This window comes from Phascolarctos cinereus, unplaced genomic scaffold (assembly GCF_003287225.1).
Source record: "Phascolarctos cinereus isolate Bilbo 61053 unplaced genomic scaffold, phaCin_HiC Scaffold_3;HRSCAF=262, whole genome shotgun sequence".
Classification (NCBI taxonomy): domain Eukaryota; kingdom Metazoa; phylum Chordata; class Mammalia; order Diprotodontia; family Phascolarctidae; genus Phascolarctos; species Phascolarctos cinereus.
Genome location: NW_027555736.1, coordinates 234,058,338 through 234,077,289, shown reverse-complemented (window position 1 = coordinate 234,077,289; position 18,952 = coordinate 234,058,338). Strand labels below are relative to the sequence as shown.

General features: G+C 34.5%; 1 protein-coding gene and 1 non-coding gene across 10 annotated transcripts in view; both read left to right on the top strand.

Moving 5' to 3' along the window:
* The window catches only part of PRPF39 (pre-mRNA processing factor 39), a 44,010-nt gene that overhangs the window by 12,376 nt on the left and 12,682 nt on the right, over positions 1-18,952 (top strand). For all 9 annotated transcript variants that reach the window (XM_020986415.2, XM_020986416.2, XM_020986414.2 and 6 more), the window contains 7 exons: positions 13,139-13,306; positions 14,887-15,052; positions 15,577-15,684; positions 16,245-16,409; positions 16,724-16,850; positions 16,982-17,250; positions 18,561-18,745. In XM_020986415.2, the coding sequence (XP_020842074.1) occupies positions 13,139-13,306; positions 14,887-15,052; positions 15,577-15,684; positions 16,245-16,409; positions 16,724-16,850; positions 16,982-17,250; positions 18,561-18,745 (1,188 nt within the window). The remainder of the gene's footprint in view (positions 1-13,138; positions 13,307-14,886; positions 15,053-15,576; positions 15,685-16,244; positions 16,410-16,723; positions 16,851-16,981; positions 17,251-18,560; positions 18,746-18,952) is intronic.
* Positions 17,306-17,391, top strand: LOC144456446 (small nucleolar RNA SNORD127). Its single transcript, XR_013485536.1, has one exon. It is a non-coding gene; the product is annotated as a small nucleolar RNA SNORD127 (small nucleolar RNA).

Sequence of the window (18,952 nt, the reverse complement as noted above, 5' to 3'; positions counted from 1 at the left end):
CCCCCCCATATCCTTCTGTAAAGGGGTATGGGTGGAGTTCATTATAGTTCTCTCGTTGAGGCCAAGCTTGTTCTTTATAATTTCACAACATCCATCTTCACTTGTTTTATGGGAGTTCTTTCCATTTCCGTTGGTGTCATTGTACATATTGTTTTCCTGGCTGCTCTTCATTCTGCATCCATTTATGTAAGTCTTTCCATACTTTTTTTATATTCATCATGTATTTTCCTAAAGCACGATAATATTCCATTGCATTTGTATACCACAGTCCAGCCATTCCCCATTGATGGGCATCTAGTTTGTTTCTGGTTCTTTCCTATCACAAAAAGTGCTGCTATAAATATTTTGGAGTATATAGAACCTTTTTTTTTTAAACCGGTGACTTACTTGGGTTATGTATGTAGCAGCGGAATCTTTGGATCATTTTAGTACTTTATTTGTATAATTCCACATTGCTTCCCAGAATGATTGGAATCATTGCAGCCCCACCATCAGTGCGTTAGTATGTCTGTTTTTTCCCATATTCCTCCAGCCTTGACTGTTCTTATCTTTTATTACCTTTGCTAATTTGCTGGATGTGAAGTGTGTACTTAACTCTTAACTATTCATTGTTGGCTTGTAATTGTGATTGCCATCTTTTGGATTCACTTGAGGCCTTATAAATTCTGCTCTAGGTCTTCATTTTAATTTTGTGAAACTTGTTTCACATGTTTTTTGTTAATATATTGTTGAATTGCTTTCTAATCCATTCTACTACCCTTTACTACATTAAGAGTTAAACCTATTTACATTCACCGTTATGATTAATTGTATTTTCCCTCCATCAGCTCTTATTATAATTTTTCTTCTCTTTGCCCCTCACCTCCTTCTTTACAAAGGAAAAAAAAAGGTGAGAAAGAATAAGAAAGGGGATGTATACTAGTAATCCACCTAACTGCTTTTTTGCCTAGACCCAGACCATAGTTTCTTACTCTACTTTTGACCTCTTTCCTTCCGCCTCATTTTATGATTATCCTTATGTAGTTGACATTCTTGGATAACTAGATGGCGCAGTGGATGGAGCACTGGGTTTGGAATCGGGAAGACTCATCTTCCTGAGTTCAGATCTGGCCTTAGACACTGGGCAAGACCTGGGCAAGTCAGTTAACCCTGTTTGTCTCAGTTTACTCATCTGTAAAATGAGCTAGAGAAGGAAATGGCAAACCACTCTGGTATCTTTGTCAAGAAAACCTCAGATGGGGTCACAAAGGGTTGAACGTGACTGAAATGACTGGAACAACAAAAGTTGATGTTTGTTTTGTTTGTGATTATTCCCTCCCTCTTAAACATTTCTTTCCATTTCCCCTTCTTTACCTATTTCCCTGAATTTATTTGATTTCTACAATAAATTATGTGTTGAAGCTCCCCTTTTCCTTGTTCTAATAAAAATGAGGTTTGTGAGATGCTTACTTCTCACCCCTCTGTTTTTTGTAGGCTTGTCCAAAAAATTTGAGAAAGAAGTTCTTCTCCCCTTTTCTCCCTTAGTGTTTTCCTCTTTCCTTCCATTTTCTTTTCTCTATTAAAACCTATAAAGTAAAGCCGAACCATACCAGCCCAAACTGTACTTTTGTCTTTATTTTCTCTGTGATCCTTCAAGACACTTGGGAATCTGAAGAGCCAATTGTTTTTTTCCCCCTCAATTGGAATATAATCTCTGAATTGTCAACCAGATCAGGGGTGGGGAACCTGCAGCTGCGAAGCCACATGTGGTCCTTGGCTGCAGCCTTTTGACTTAATCCAAATGTTGCAGAACAAATCCTTTTATTAAGGGGATTTATTGTGTGAAGCTTGGATTCAGTCAAAGGGATGCATTTGAGGACCTAGAGGGCCACATGTGGCCACTAAGCTGGAGGTTCCCCAACCCTCACCTAGACCTTTTTCGTTGCTCAACTGCATTTACCTTTCCCATTTTCCCTTGTCTCCTATGCTTGTACTTGAAAGAGTCTGCCTGTCTCAGGTCTTTTCATCATGCTTGAGAGTTCTCTCTTTGGTTTATTGTTATCCCATTCCCCCCCCCTTTTTTTTTAACCTGTGCAAGATTACCCTCAGTTTTGCAAGGTAAGTTATTTTGGTAGTTATACCTTTTCTTCTGCCTTTTGGTGTATCATATTCCAAGATTTCCTTTCCTTTTTGACTGTGGCATTGTCTTGTGTGACTCTGAATATGGTTCCATGGTATTTTAATTTTTTTCTTTTTAAGCTATTTTCACTATTTCTTTAATCTGGAAGCTTTGGGTTTTGATATAATATTTCTGAGTGTTTCTTATTTGGGACTTCTTTCAGGAGTTAAGAAATGGAATATTTCTATTTAAGTTTGCCCTCTGGTTCTAATAGTTATGGGCAGTTTCTTTTATGATTTTTTTTGAAATGTGGTTTTTTTTTTTGGTCATATTTTTCATAGAATCTGATGATTCTTTTTTTAATAGTATTTTATTTTTTCCAATTACATGTAAAGACAATTTTTAACATTCATTTTTTTAAAACTTTGTGTTCCAAATTTTCTCCCTCCTCCTCCCCTTCACTAAAATGGTAAGTGATTTGATACAGGTTATACATGTAATCATGTAAGACATATTTCCTTATTAGTCATGTTGTGAAAGAAGAAACAAATCAAAAGGAAAAATCCACAAAAAAAATAAAATGAAACTAGTATGCTTCAATCTGCATTCAGACTCCATCAGTTCTTCTGGATGTGGATAGCATTTTCTGTCATGGGCCCTTTGGTATTGTCTTGGATCGTCGTATTGCTGAGAAGAGCTAGATTATTCGTAGTTGATCATCATTACAATATTGCTGTTACTATGTGTGATGTTCTTACTTCACTTTGCATCAGTTCATGTAAGTCTTTATAGGTTTTTCTGAAATCATCCTGCTTGTTATTTCTTATAGAACAGTAGTATTTCATGACATTCATATGTCTCAGATTGTTTAGCCACTCCCCAGTGATGGTTATCCCCTCAATTTCTAATTCTTTGCTACCATAAAAAGAACTGCTATAAATACTTTTGTACATGTAGGCCCTTTTGCCTTTTTTATGACCTCTTTGTGATAGAGAGCTAGTGTCAGAGGGCATGTGCAATTTTATAACACTTTGGGCCTAGTTCCAAATTGTTCTCCAGAAGGGTTGGATCACTTCACAACCCTACCAATAGTGCATTAGTGTCCCAGTTTCCCCACATCCTCTCCAACATTTATCATTTAACTTTTCTGTCATATTAGCCAATCTGATAGGTCTGAGGTGGTACCTCAGAGTTGTTTTAATTTGCGTTTCTCTAATCAGTAGTGATTTAGAGCATTTTTTCACATGAATATAGGTAGCTTTGCTTTCTTCATCTGAAAATTGCCTATTCATATTGGTGGTCAGTGCTGATTCTTAAATTACTTTTTCTTACCTCCAAGCCAGTTGTTTTGGTAGTAGATACCTAATTTGTTCTTTTTTTTCCCACTTGTAATATTTTGCATAATTGAATGATTTTTAAAGGGTGTTTATTAAATGCTTACCACAGGGATACAGATAGAAAAGGACAGTCCCTGTTCTCATGAAGGTTATGTTATTCTAATTTGTACTTTGGTCCATAAAGTTACAGGTGAGTGTATATTCAACTTACTTCATCCTACAAAATGTAAGAATTGGCTCTGTGGTGTTTGATAGTTCCAGAACTGGGAAGAGGGAAAGGCTTCCAGCGCTAAGGCTAAGTAAGGACACCGTTTGAGCTTGCATGGTTGTGAGGGGGCCTGTGGAGTTAGTGAGCCAAAAGAGGAAGAAATAAATGAAAGAGTACTGGAGCTTTCTTGAAGTAATGTTTTGGGGGAAGCATTTGCCCATCAAGGGAGTGGGCCCTCAGATGCAAATTCCCCTAATTTGTGGTCTCTGGTGTGGACTTGGAGAAAGTTGTAGAGCAGGTGGCTAAAATAGAGGGAATAAAACATTGAATCTTCTTTATGAGTTCTATTTGTTCTTATTTTGGAGTTATTTTCTTGGTAGTATCTTAAGCCATTATATTTCTTCAACATGTTAGGAATTTTCTTTTGTTTATACATGTCTCCAGCCTCAATTCCTATATTTTTTGTGTTAGGGACAGTCTTTGTCCCCTCCCCTCCTACAGTCCTGGATGGTGTAGCTGGGTCCTGACTCCCTCCCTGCCTTCTTTTTTTTTCTAATGAACTTAACAAAAATGCAAATTAAATATAACGTGGACAGGAAGTTTATTTGAAACTGAACATTTTAAAAACGTGCGTGTTTAAATGTACATGTGTGTATATATGCGCAGTAGTAGCAAAACTGTACTTGTACTATATATTTTTAAAATGTTCCATTGATAATTTTTCCTTTAAAAAAAGTTGCATCCTTATTAGTCCTTGTTATGTACCCTTGACCCGACACCCTCCCACCCCATCCCAAGCAGATGCCCTTCCTTTATCCATATAGGTATAGTTAGAGAGAACTATGTTTTATTAAAACTCTTCTGAAATCGTGGTTTTTGCCTTGATAAAAGTTAACTCTTTCTGTTGTTTTTCTTTACACTATTGTGGTCACTGTGTAAATCTTTTTTTTTTTTGGTTCTATTTCACTGTACATCAGTGACATAAATTTCCACATTCTCTGAATTCTTTTTTGTCATTTTTTAAAGGTTTCCAAAAAAATGAAAAAACCTATAAACTGGAACTTTGCTTTTCTAAAGAACATGAACATGACCTTGTACAGAAAAGGTCAGGAAAAGATTTTATATGAAACTGAATGTATTGTGTCCAGCTTGTAGTTTAATATAGAGTTAAGATGGTAGTGCCAGCAGTGACCAGGTTTTCTCTAGTCTGAACTTCCTGCTCTCTTTGTATTTTTTTTTTTAATTTTTAATAGCATTTTTTCCCCAATTACATATCAGGACAATTTTTAGCATTCGTTTTTACAAGATTTTGAATTCTAAATTTTTCTTCCTCCCTCCCCTCTCTCCTGAAAGTGGTAGCAATTTGATATAGATATGCATGTGCTATCATGTAAAACATATTTCCATATCAGTTACAGTTGTGAAAGAAGAAACCGATCAAAAGGAAAAAAAAAGAATTAAATGAAAATATATGTTTTGATCTGCATTCAGAGTCCATCAGTTCTTTATCTGGACGTGGATAACATTTTCCTTTGTGAATCCTTGTACTTGGATCATTGTGTTGCTTGAGAAGAACTGAGTGATAGATGATCATCACACAATATTGCTGATACTGTGTACAGTGTTTTCCTAGTTCTCATTTCATTTTACCTCAGTTCATGCAAGTCTTTCCAGGTTTTTCTGGGGTCTGCTTGTTCAGCCATTCCCCAATTGATGGGCATGCCCTCAGTTTCTAATATTTTGCCACTACAAAAAGGGTTCTATAAATATTTTTGCACATATAGGTACTTTTTCCTTTTTTATGATCTCTTTGGGATAAAATATTTCATTGATACATTTTTAAAAATCTTTTTTTGTGTCTCTTGTCATTATTCCTGCAGACCTTTCCCTGCCACATAAAAGTCCTTCCTTGTAACAAATAGAGTCAAGTGAAACTAGTTTATGTTCTTTGGTCTTGTCTGAAAACATATGTCTCATTCTACACTAGTAGTCCAAGTGGTACTAGATAGAGTGCCAGACTTGAGTCGGGAAGATATGAATTTAAATCTGGCCACTTATTAGATGGGAGAAGGAAGCTGGCAGCTCATGATAATCATCTGAGGTTTTAGTAGCTTGAGACTAGGAGGTGTGTGTCATGGAGAGAGAAGCTAGAAGTTAAAGAGCGGAGACAGCTAGGTGGCGCAGTGGATAGAGCACCGGCCCTGAAGTCAGGAGGACCTGAGTTCAAATTGGCCTCAGACCAAACACTTGACACTTACTACCTGTGTGACCCTCAGCAAGTCACTTAACCCCAATTACCTAAAAGCAAAAAAAAAACAACAAAAAAAAAGAAGTTAAAGAGCAAAGTCTAACCCGGGAATAGGAGGATCAAAGAATAATGACAGGTGGATGAGGCACGTAGGCAAGGTGATGGTGTGTGAGGTTTGACTAAGGAGGATAGTACCTCATGATGGGGCTAAGGGCTTGAGTGATTGGAATAAGGAAAAAAAGGGATAGTCCCACCATGACAGTGTCATCGTCATCATCATCATCCTTACTGTTATTAGTTGATGTTTCAGGTTTGCCAGCGCCTTCCCTCTGTCGATTTATCTTCACTGTATCCTGGATAAATCTCTTTTGTGCTTAGTTGTTTGCATGTCGCCTCCCCCATTATACCATGAGCTGCTTCATACCCAGGTTTTTGCCTTTTTTTGTATCCCCAGCACATAACACAGTACCTAGTATATAGCAGGCATCTAACACAGGTTCCCCACCCCTGATCTAACAAATGCTTATTGACTGGCTATGTGACCCTGAGCAAGGCACTTAATTGCTCTTTGCTTCAGGTTCTTCATCTGTGAAATGGGGGTCCTACTAACAGTTACCTTCCAGGATTGTTTTGAGCTTCAAATAAGATATTTATGAAGTATTTATAAACCTTAAATGGCTGTGTAAATAAATGCTAGGGATGATGATGATCATGCTTTGTCATCAGTTCTTGGAATCATAACTTCTCATTGCATTAATCAGAGTTCTTAAGGCTTTGATAGTTGTTTTCCTTAACATCGTTGTATACATCATTCTCCTGGTTTTGGTCATTTCACTCTGTATTTTTTTTATAAGTTGTCCTGGATTTTTCTCAATCTGTTACTTTTATATACCATAGTTTGTTCAGCCATTCCCCAATTCTTTGGTACCTCCTTTGTTTCTTTGCCATAATAAAGAATGCTATTGTAAATATATATGTGTGTTTATGAATCTGTCTTCAAGCTTTGGCATACAAGTCTATTATTCTTATATTGTTGCATTGAAATTTCACATTTCACAGTTTTATAACTTTTTAGATATAGTTCCAAATTTCTTTCCAGAACGGAGGGATCAGTTTGCACATGGCTTCCACCAGTGGTGTTTTATGCTTGTGCTCTGTAGATATCAACTGTCATTTTCCTTTTTTTGTCATTTTTGCTAGTCTGAGTATGAAGTGGAATCAAAACATTGTTTGAATTTGTACTTCTTATTAGTTGTTTGGAGGCATTTTTTTTATGTGTTTGTTTTTAGCTGGAATTTCTTCCTTTGAAAACTGCCTTTTTGGAGAAGGTGCAGAAGGAAGCATAGAGAAGCAGGATAGTTTTGAAAGGAACGAGCTGTGTGTAATCAAGATGAGCTGTTTTACATATAATCCCATCTCTTTTCTGAGTCATATATAAAATGGTCTTTGGTTTCTTGTTCAAGTTCAGAAATTTAAAAATGTTTGTTTATAACCATTGGTCTTGGGCAGGGTCATAATCTCCCCAGGCTTTAGTTTTTGTCTCTGCAAAATGAGGGAGTTGAAGTAAATAAAATATGATGTCTCTTTCAGTTGTTGATCTTTGCCTCTATGATCTTTGGAGGAATGGCTTTTGTTTTATATTTTATATTTGTATTGGTATTAAGATTTGTATGTATATCTTACATATCAGACCTCTATTAGGGAAATTTTCTGCCATATAATTCTAATTGAATTGATTTTGTTTTTACAAAAGCCTTTTGATTTTATGTAATCAAAATTGTCCAGTTTGTCTTAGGATCTTTATCAATTTTTAGAACTCTTTTTATCGAAGGTTGTGAAAAATATTTCCTTCATGTTTTGTCTGATTTATTTGATATGACTGTGTCTATTTAGGTCCTGTGTCTGTTTGGAGCTTATTTTTTGTATGGGGTGTGAGATTTAATTTCTTTGTGACTGTTTGACAGTTTTACAAGTTTTTGTTCAGTAGTGAGTCTTTACCGTAATATATATATTTGGTGTTCTGTGGTTTATTAGACCCTAGGCTGAATTGCTTTTAGGCCCTATTTCATATGACGTTTGTTGATGAAGTTTTCTATTATTTAAGAAGTACCAAATACTTTTGATGATTAGTGCTGTGTAGTACAGTTTGAGATTGGGTACTGCTAATTTTCCTTCTTTCCCTCTTTTTCCCCCACTATTTCCTTTGAGATTCTTATCCTTTTGTCTCACCCCTCTTTTGTCTTCTCTTCCACAGCCCTGGCCTTGGACTAAGACCTGGGACTAAAGACTGTAAAACTAGTTTTCGCCTTACTGCTTGGATTCTGCTTGAGTCATCTTTTAACCTTAGAGTCTCCATACTGCCCCCTTTCTAGTTCCTTCTTGCATAGCTAACCACAGGAAGTTGACTTTAGCTTCTCATCCAACCCTGATGGGCTAGTAGGACATATAAAGTTGTACTGGCTTCAGGCCTTCCGAGGGTCTGCGTAAATGGTAGGTATGCTCAGATCCTCTGTCTCTTCATGCATTTACCTGCCCTTTGAATATCCTATGATGTAGGTGCTATTATCATCTTGGTTCTTCATGTGAGGCTACCAAGGGTTTACGTGAAGTGATTTTTCTCAGAGTTCCACAATGTTTGAGGAATTGTGTCTAATTATTCTCTTTCTAAGTCCATCTCTTTTTGCACTGTCATATTTCTGGAGTAAATTGTCAGATTTCCAGTTTTGATTCATGAGAGTCCTACATTTTAAAAGCATCTGCAGAAATCTTAGGCACAAATAAGATACTACACAGAGAGGGAGTGTGTGTTTATTATACATGCTCCAACGGATCTCTGATTTCATCAATATGAAACTGACCCATAATGTAGATTGTTCTAGGCTGCAAGCCAGAGCACCTGGACAGTCTCACCATCCACAGAGAATCCCTTGGCTGGGCCTTATCACCTCTAGTACAGTGCAGAGCAGTTTTGGCAAGCCTGCATCTTAGGTCTCTCGTGCCTTGTCTTGATGTTTATAACCAGGAGGTTATTCAACAGGGTTGTTTGTTAGATCTTTCAAGGAATCATGAATGATATAGACATATCTATGACAGAATCTTGTTGTAAAAGAGCCTTCCAAAATAAATGATGTTATTGGTGGGGTTTTTTTTTTAATCAACAAATGACCACTGTGATTCTTCACAGTCTTATATTCTCTTTATTACTTATGACTTGGTAAAGTTGTGAGTCTTCTATTATCTACTGCTACCCTCGTCACAGATGTCCTTAATTCATGTAAAGAGTCTCAGGAATATTTTGTATAAATGGAGAGAGCGATATAGATCAGTAGTCATTGTTATTCTCTTGATTACCTTTTTTCAATATTGTTTAAGTCAGATTTTTTGCTTTGGGCATTTTTGACTCCTTTAGATACTTTTTATTTAAGTCCATCAAGGTCCGCATAATTGGGTTGCCTTTAGCATGGATTTCTGTTTTTCCTGTTATTTTTCCTTGTGTTTTCTGTCTTGTCCTTCTTTTAGATGTTCTTGGAGTAACTGTTTATTTGACTGTCATGTCGAGTTTTCTTTGAAGTGGTTTTATTCTCAACTGTTTCTATATGCTTTAATAGATGGCACTACCCATAATTATCCGTTATTCTTTTTAGTAAGATTGTGCAAAATAGTTTGCCCATACCTGATCATTTCTTTTAGCAGCTATCTCTCTCCGTCTGGCATAAAGCCATATGTATGATTGTAGGCACTCTTTAGGGCTCTTTTGGTCTCCTTATTGCAGCAATTAATTTATTTTGGTTAACCCTCTGAATGCAGTTGTTATAATTGCAAATGTGTGCCTGTATATATGCATATCTCTACCCACTGGTATACTATATACTACTGGACGTATGTATCTGTAGGTATCTATAAATTTAAATATAATGTGTTTCAGTTTGTGTTATTGGAACTCCTGAATCAAAGGGATTGTAGATCCATTTGATTATTTGAGTACATGTAGATACAGTTATAGGCAGACAGTATGCCATGATAGACTTGGAGTGAGGAAAACCTGGGTTTGCATCCCATTTCTGAAACTTATTAGTTATGTGACTCTGGATAAGGCATACGTAGATGAGTCATAACACTGTTAGAGTTCCCGTACCAGAGTGTCCATACTCTCTTCCACGTAGGTTAAAGGATTCTTTTTATGTATTCATTACAATTGTTTCACAGCATCTCAGACTGAAAGGGATTTCAGAGGTACTCTAGTCTAGAGCAATTTGCATCACGTCCTCATATGATCACTTGTTTCATTTTGGGATAACTATTCCTTATGCTGAGCCAAAATCTACCTTAATTTTTCCTTCATTTGCACTAATTTTGCTTCCTCTTAGAAGACAACTTTATCTTAAAAAAAAAAGGAAATACATGTAAAAACAAATTTTTAACATTTTTTTAAAAATTGAGTCCCAAATTGTCTCCTTCTCTTCTCTCCCTGCTCCTTGAAAAGACAAGTTTGATATAGATTATAAATATGCAGTCATTCAAAGCATGATTACATATTAGCCATATTGTGGAAAAAAAACACAGAAAAGGAAAAAAGAAAAAGGAAAAAAGTATTTTTTGATCTGCATCAGACTCCATCAGAAGACAGCCTTTTAAAACAGTTTTCCTTTAAACTTCCCTGTTTCCCTCAAATGTTCTTCAAATGAGCTGGTTTCTACATCATTCTGGTTGCCTTTCTATTGAATCTTTCTAGTTTTTCATTGAAAATTTAAAAATACAGTCTGTAACTCCAAATGGAGGTCTTAGTTTCCTTGATGTGTGGACCCTCTACTTTTGTTAATGACAACCTAAAATTTCTTTGGACTGTTGATTTATATGGAGCCTTATGAGCTTCAACCTTCTGGTCTTGTTTATTTGAACAGCTGTTAAGCCAAGTTTCATCTGCTTTTATGCGCTTGATTTCTTTTTAAGGCAGCTAGATGCTGTAGTGGATATTGAGCATTGGACTTGCAATCAGTAAGACCTACTTTCAAATCTGTGTGACCTTTGGCAAAGCATTTAAATTTTTCTTGCCTCAGTTTCCTTATTTGTAAAATGGGGACAATAATAGCACTTATCTTTCTAGTTGTTGTGAGGATAAAATGAGGTGGATATTTGTAAAGCATTTTGCAGACCTCAAAGTGCTATATAAATGCTAACTTATTAACCCAAACATCTACCCCTGTTATATGTCACCTTATTGTTGTTTAGGTAATTTTGGATCTAAATTCTTACTTATATTGGAGATTGAGTTTGGCTTTATATTAGTAACATACTATAGGTGTCCTCATCCAAACATTTGATAAACATGTTGATTGTGACAAGATACTTGGAAACGTTTGTGACCACAAGTCATCTAATGTCCCTGGGCTTCAGTGCCCTCATTTATGGAATGATGATGTTAGACTGGCTGGCTTCTGAAGTGCCTCTCAGCTCTCTGCCTGAAATCTTTTGATCCTGTAAATACAGAGTTTCATGGCTTGACATTAGAAACCTACTTCTAAATTGATATCTGTTAATCAGCTTTGGAGATGATTGTTTAACCAACTTGCATTTTTTTTCCTAATTGAAGTATCCTAATTGAAATGTATTAAAGAGCATTTAAATCATTCAACAAGCATTAAGCTCCTACTAGGTGCCAGACACCATATGAGGCACTGAAAATACAGATATGATGAATTGTATAATCCCTGCTTAAAAGGTGTTTGCATTCTAACAGGAAAGAGAAAAAAGAAATATATAGGTATACCTTGCTAAAAATATTATTTTCGATCAGTATTCTGACTGTAAAACAAAATAAGATACTTTTAATAAGTCAGTGTTGGTTCTTAGTGATCTGCTTTAATTTCTAGATAAAACTACAAACTCTCTTCAAAAATATGTTCTAGAAACATTGTACACGGTAATAGCAACATTGTGCAGTGACCAACTTTGATATACTTAGCTGTTCTGAGCAATGCAGTGATGATGGAAAATACTGTTCATATCCAGAGAAAGAACTGATAGAGTCTGAATGCAGATTGAAGCATACTATTTTCTCTATCTCTTTTTTTTTTCTTTATTGCAGTTTTTCCCTTTGGTTCTAATTCTTCTTTATAACATGACTAATGTGGAAACATTTTTAATATGATTGTACATGTGTAGCCTATATCAGATTGCATGCTGTATTGGGGAGGGTGAAGGGGAAGAATGGGAAGAAAATTTAAAACTCAGAATCTTGTAAAAGTGAATGCTGAAAAGTAAAAATGCATGGAAATTTAAATTGTTAAAAGTATGTTCTAGAATTTCTCCCGGTGTTGACATCAAGCTAAATTGTTTGTAGTTTTCAGAATGGTACCCCTTTCTCATGTCTGATAAATTGAGGGAACATTTGTAAATAAGTTAGTATTTAAAAAAAACAAACCAACAAACGCCTAAGCCTTAAAGCACCTCTCCTGTTGCATTTTCTCAAAGATTCTGACAGTGATTACAATATGTATAGTCTTGGAATGCTTTATGTAATTCATGTGGTCTCAATTACTTGAATTTATGGTCTTTTTCTTTTTCTTTTTTTTTTTTAACTATTTCTCTTCCTTAGGTATAATTTCTGTCTTTATATGATGTTTATATTCTTTCAGTTTTTGTCATCAAGATAATTTTCTATAATCTGAAATTTGCCATGCTGTGGGTCCAAGCTAATACCATGTTGTCTTTAGTTCTTTTTGCAGATCTTAGTTCATTCTGAGTTTTTGCTTTTGTGACACTTAACCATTTTTCAGTCATTTTATATATCTTTGATTATGTGCTTTTTCTTTTTTTTGTATTTAATTTTAAAATCTAACGTTAGAGAACTCACTCTGCAGTTACATTAGTTTCTTCATTCAACAAATGTTTATTAAACATCTATATGTGCAATACTTTGTGCTAAGTGCAAGAATAAATAAGATAATTACTTCAACCAAAAGGACTTTGCATTCAGGATTATTGCATTTGCTTATATCATATTTCAGTTTGCAACTTAAGTTTCCTTTTGAATTAAATGTGTATACAATGTGTGTAGTTTTGTGCTGTTTGATCTGAGGGATAATTGCTATGTTCTGTTACTTCCTTCATGGAATTTGACTTTTTTTTTTTAGTTACATAAGATTTAATTGAAAGTAAGTTTTAATATTAGGATTATCTTATAAGCTTGTAAAAATTTACAAGATGATAGCATTACAGATAATTTTAGTAATAATTTAATTTTTCAGAACTTTCGAGCATGCTGTTTTAGCTGCAGGAACAGATTTCCGATCTGACAGATTATGGGAAATGTACATAAACTGGGAAAATGAACAGGGAAATCTGAGAGAGGTTACAACTATATATGATCGTATTCTTGGTATTCCAACACAACTCTATAGTCATCATTTCCAGAGGTAAGTAGAAAAACTAAGGGTTTTAAGGTGCTCTAAAAATAATTGTGAGTAGTATTTTCATCTAAATGTTTGAATTAGTACCATTATAATGGAAATATTATTGGACTCTGCTACTTAATCACTATTATAACCAACTTACTTTTAAAAATCCTATAATTAGTGTTTTTCAAAGTGGTCAAAAGCATTTTCAGGATAGTAACTGAATAGATTGAATAACATGGTCTAAGACATGTTATAATAATATAGTTCTGAGTGGGGAAGAAGCTAGGAATTGAATTCAGATTTTTCTCTTTTGCTGCTGGTATTTATATACATGCATACAGTGTATGTGTAGATATGTTTTTGTATCTATACAGATACACAAACACAGTGTCCTCTCTTTTTTTCTCTCTGGGTCCCCTCCCCTGCCCAAGAAATATATTGTGATTGGTAAATGTGAAGAGTCAGATACACTTGATAAATACTTGTATCTATTTTTCTAAATAAACCCATAATATGAAATTTTTATTCAGAAGAATTGCAGTGTTGATATCATCAAAACATTGTGAGATAGTGTTTGCCAGAATAGCAAGGAAGTGATAGGGATAGATGTTAGAATTATATTTATTAAAACAAGATTCGTCCTGGTAAATGTCAAACAAATTAAGCTTTTTAGATGGGAATCTTTATGTTAAATAACGTGTTCTTTACCTAATATTTTTTCAGTAGTATTCATATTATAGTGTACATAGATAATATGTGCATTTATTTATAAGCATATATAGCATTTATATGGGCAGCTAGGTGGTGCAGCGGATAGAGCACTGGGCTTGAAGCCAGGAAGACTTATCTTCCTGAGTTCAAATCTAGCCTCAGACACTTACTAGCTAGATGATCCTGGGTAAGTTAACTCTGCCTCAGTTTCCTCATCTGTAAAATGAGCTGGAGAAGGAAAGGACAAATCACTCCAGTAACTTTGCCAAGAAAACCCCAAATGGGGTCATGAAGAGTCAGACACAACTGAAAAGTGACTGAATGACAAAAAGCATTTCTATACAGTACTTAATTTGATTATTAATTTATTTTGTAATACACATCCCTTGTCTCTTTTGCTTTTATCTTGATATTAACTTGAGGTGGCATGGGACAAAAACATTTATTTTAATTCTTTTCCCAGGGAATCTTTTTACCTCTGAATTTAGTAAATAGATGAATAGCTTTAAGAATTTTTAAAAATTTTTGACTGATTTGAACAGTGCTTTCTAAAGAAAAAGCCCCTTGTGAGATAATGACCCATCTGAGTATTTTAAAAAGTATACAACAAAAGTGAAATCAAATTTATATTTGATTTATAGCATTTATACAAATGAATCTTGGTCATAATTAGTGCAATTTTGTGTTTGTGTTAGTTTATACCATTATGTTTTTATTTATGATACTGGCTCTTTTTTGTAATAACTTCCTCTGATAACATTGAAGTTTTATCAGACTTAATATCTCCTTTTTTTTTTAAATTCTGAAATATTAAAAAGTCAATGCATGTTTTCTATAAAAAGTAAGATGGGCTGAGTCTTTCAATATAGGTATTATTGCATCTTTAGGTTTAAAGAACATGTACAGAATAACTTGCCTCGAGATCTTTTAACTAGTGAGCAGTTTATTCAGCTACGAAGAGAACTGGCCTCTGTAAATGGACACAGTGGTGATGATGGCCCCCCTGGTGATGATTTACCCTCTGGAATTGAAGATATAACTGACCCAGCAAAGGTAATTAAAAAGTGAAAGTTATTCCCTGAGTATATGATAAACTCAATTTGCAGATTATTCATTACAGATACAGTGTATTGAATTATAAACTGTCCTTTTGCCCATCAGTTTGGGTAATTTTGAAAGTGAAATTATTAAAATAACAAGTTTTTTCACTTCTCTTGATGGTAGATAGTGACCAATTCCTCAGCTACAACTTTTAGGTTTAAGTGTAATTTATATAATCTGTTTATAGGAACAAGTATTTTGTATTAATGTAGCATAGAAGATAAATTTTACCTTTTAAAGATAGTGAGCAAAAGAATTTCTTGTTAATAAAGTACGATTTAGAAACTTCAAGAAATGCAAAAATAATGTTTTCTGAAAATCCCATAAGGGGTGAATTTTAACACTGATAGTGTGTCTGGTGGAACAAATAGTTTTGTATAACTATAGTTCTGAGATCAAAGTAAGCTGGTATAAATTGAAATCTGTTGGTATGCTACTATAATTTCTTTAACTCTAAACTCTTTTTCTCTCCTAAGCTAATCACTGAAATAGAAAACATGAGACATAGAATCATTGAGATTCATCAAGAAATGTTTAATTATAATGAACATGAGGTTAGCAAAAGGTGGACCTTTGAAGAAGGTGTAAGTGTTCTTTTTTTGAAATACATATGATGTATTGAAACTTGACTTACTGTTATGTTTTTATGTTGGTGCCTACTTAACTAGGAAATAAAGATGATATATCTACTTTGCTAATTGAAATATCTGTCCTGAATATAAATATCATTAAAATAATTTATTTGAATTCCAGTAGGTACATGAGTCAACAAAGATTTTATTAGAGGTCTTAGAGTATTGATTAAAGTTATATAAATTAGTCCAAGCTGAACTAGATCATAATTATTAGCTGTTGATGAAAAGCCAAGAGTTCATGAGTAATCTTTTAAAAATTATTCATTATCCCAGTTGGATAGCTTAATATTTAATTTTAAATTATTACCTTAAAATGTGTTAATGCCTATAAGGCATTATACTAAGTACAGGGGATTATAAATACCAAAAAACCCCACAGAATGTTAGAGCAGGAAATATCTTTAAACAGTAGACCAGAATTTAACTTATATTATTGAATTCACATTTGACATTTCTGCGTCAAACAGTATTAGCATTTTTGCACTGCCATGCTCCTTTTTAAATTTCAGATTAAAAGACCTTATTTCCATGTGAAACCATTGGAAAAGGCACAACTGAAAAACTGGAAAGAATATTTAGAATTTGAAATTGAAAATGGAACTCATGAACGTGTTGTTGTTCTCTTTGAAAGATGTGTCATATCTTGTGCCCTCTATGAGGACTTTTGGATTAAGGTGAGTAAATTACATATTAATGAATTTTAATAGATTACAAACATTGATCTAGTGACTAACCTTTTTTGTACCTCTGTCGAATGTTGTTCATGTAACTATATCTGTTGCATTAGGAGATGGTCTGCTTGCAACCAGATTTGACTGCTGCATATGCCAACCTCGTTGCCTCTCTTCGTCCTTCCTTACAGAAACTAGTCTAGTGGTTCAATAAAGGTGCTGAATGGGTTTAAAAATAGAATTTTATTGTTCTGAAATGTATTTAATGACCTACTCAATCATAAATTATTCAGTGTTTACTCTGTTTCTGTGTGTAGTATGCCAAGTACATGGAAAACCATAGTATCGAAGGAGTGAGACATGTCTACAGCAGGGCTTGTACTATACATCTTCCAAAGAAACCCATGGTTCACATGCTATGGGCTGCTTTTGAAGAACAGCAGGGTAAGAATTTGCAACATCAGTTGAAATTTTATTTGTAATTTAAAGTAAAAAATTCAAAGACAAATCAAAAGAATGGGGAGGCTGTAGGAGAAGGCATTTAAAAATATTAAATATTTACTTGCTGTTTCTAGGTAATATAAATGAAGCAAGAAGCATTCTAAGAACGTTTGAGGAATGTGTTCTAGGATTGGCAATGGTTCGTTTGAGAAGAGTGAGTTTAGAGCGTCGGCATGGAAACATGGAAGAAGCTGAGCATTTGCTTCAGGATGCTGTTAAGAATGCCAAATCAAATAATGAATCCTCATTTTATGCTATAAAACTAGCCCGACATCTTTTCAAGATACAGAAGAACCTTCCAAAATCAAGAAAAGTGCTCTTGGAAGCCATTGAAAGAGACAAAGTATGTGTTTCTATATATTTCAGATTTTGGAATAGGCAAATAAGTAAATGACTACTGGCAACAGTGATGACAAGTTTGGTCTGTATGTAATGTGTTTTATTACTACATGAAGACACCAGTCCCTCTAAGCTGATGTTGCCCTTTTTGTTCTTAACCATTAAACAAATATGAGAGAGGGAGAAGGGGAAGGCATCATCTAAGTGGTTAGAGAGTTGATGTCAAGAGTTGAGAAGTCCTGGATTTGGCTTCTACCTTAGTCATCCTCACTTTCAGGGCTGTGGGCAGCTCTGTAGACTCCCAAGTTTCATGCCAGATGCCAGTCTCTAAATGAATAGAAGGAATTTATTCACCTGGAGTTTCCTTTACCAGTAAAATTAGAGGTCCAATTAATATTAAAATACACACACATGCATGCATGCATACATACATACATACATACATACACACACACACACACACACACACACACACACATAGCATTTGTCACATATTAATGTTAATTCAACTCCTGAGTGGAAGAATCAATTATAGATGAAAACAAAAGTGTAGCCAGGGATGGGACATTAACTGTTTGCCCATTCTTAAGGAATTTGACAGCAAAAGTACTAATTATTTATTTAAAAGCAGCAAGAAAAAAACCTTTGAGAACACTTGTTAAAAATATATACTAAGTGTAGCAATAGCCATGTTTTTGTATGTTACTTCCAATAGGTAGTATGACTGTATGCTGAAGCTTATTTTTTTACATGGAATGATTTTTATTATACCATATATTTTCGAATATATATTTCTAGAGAATGGGAACTTGTTTTGTTTTGGCTGCTTCAGTCCAGGGCCCTCATCACTTCTTCCTCGGAATAGTGCAGTAGTCTGTCTGTAGTCTCATGTCTCTCCAACACATTCTCTCTACAGCTGTGTTAGTGCCGAAAGCATTACTGTAATCATTTCGTCTGCTATTTGGTAAACTCCCATGGCTCCTTTCTAATTCCCTGAAGGAGAAAATAGAAATTTATTCTCTGATCATTAAAGATTGATTTTAATTACTCACACATCACTTCCTACACAGGTCTTTTCTGAGTCCCCTACTTGTGACTAGTCTGCTCTGCGTGACATTACTTTGTGTGTATTTAATTTTCTGTGTATGTAGGTGTTCTTGCCCTCTCCCTACTCTCTGATTTTATGTGGTATTTATATGATTTTCTTACAATGTAGTTATACAACAATGTTACTATTCTAATTATTATTGAACATTTTTAAGTTATTCTCTCTGTATTTTAGGCAGTTAATACTATTGGTGTTTTTTTCTACAGGAGAACACAAAATTATACCTCAACTTACTTGAAATGGAATATAGTGGGGACCTCAAACAAAATGAAGACAATATCCTCACCTGTTTTGACAAGGCTATACATGGTTCATTGCCTATTAAAATGAGAATTACATTTTCTCAGCGAAAAGTGGAATTTCTAGAAGATTTTGGTTCTGATGTGAACAAGTAAGACATTAAGTCTGCTATTTACTTGAAAGATGAATAAGTGAACATTGATTTCTAAAAATTTAAGCATCTGTCATTGTAGATATTTTTCCTTCTAAATTAAATATTAAAAAAACCTCCACACTAAAGCCAAGGATTATATCAATGGTAATTTTGTTTCTGATTTCTGCTTAAAACTTTGCCCTTAAAAATTCAAATGAAGACTGG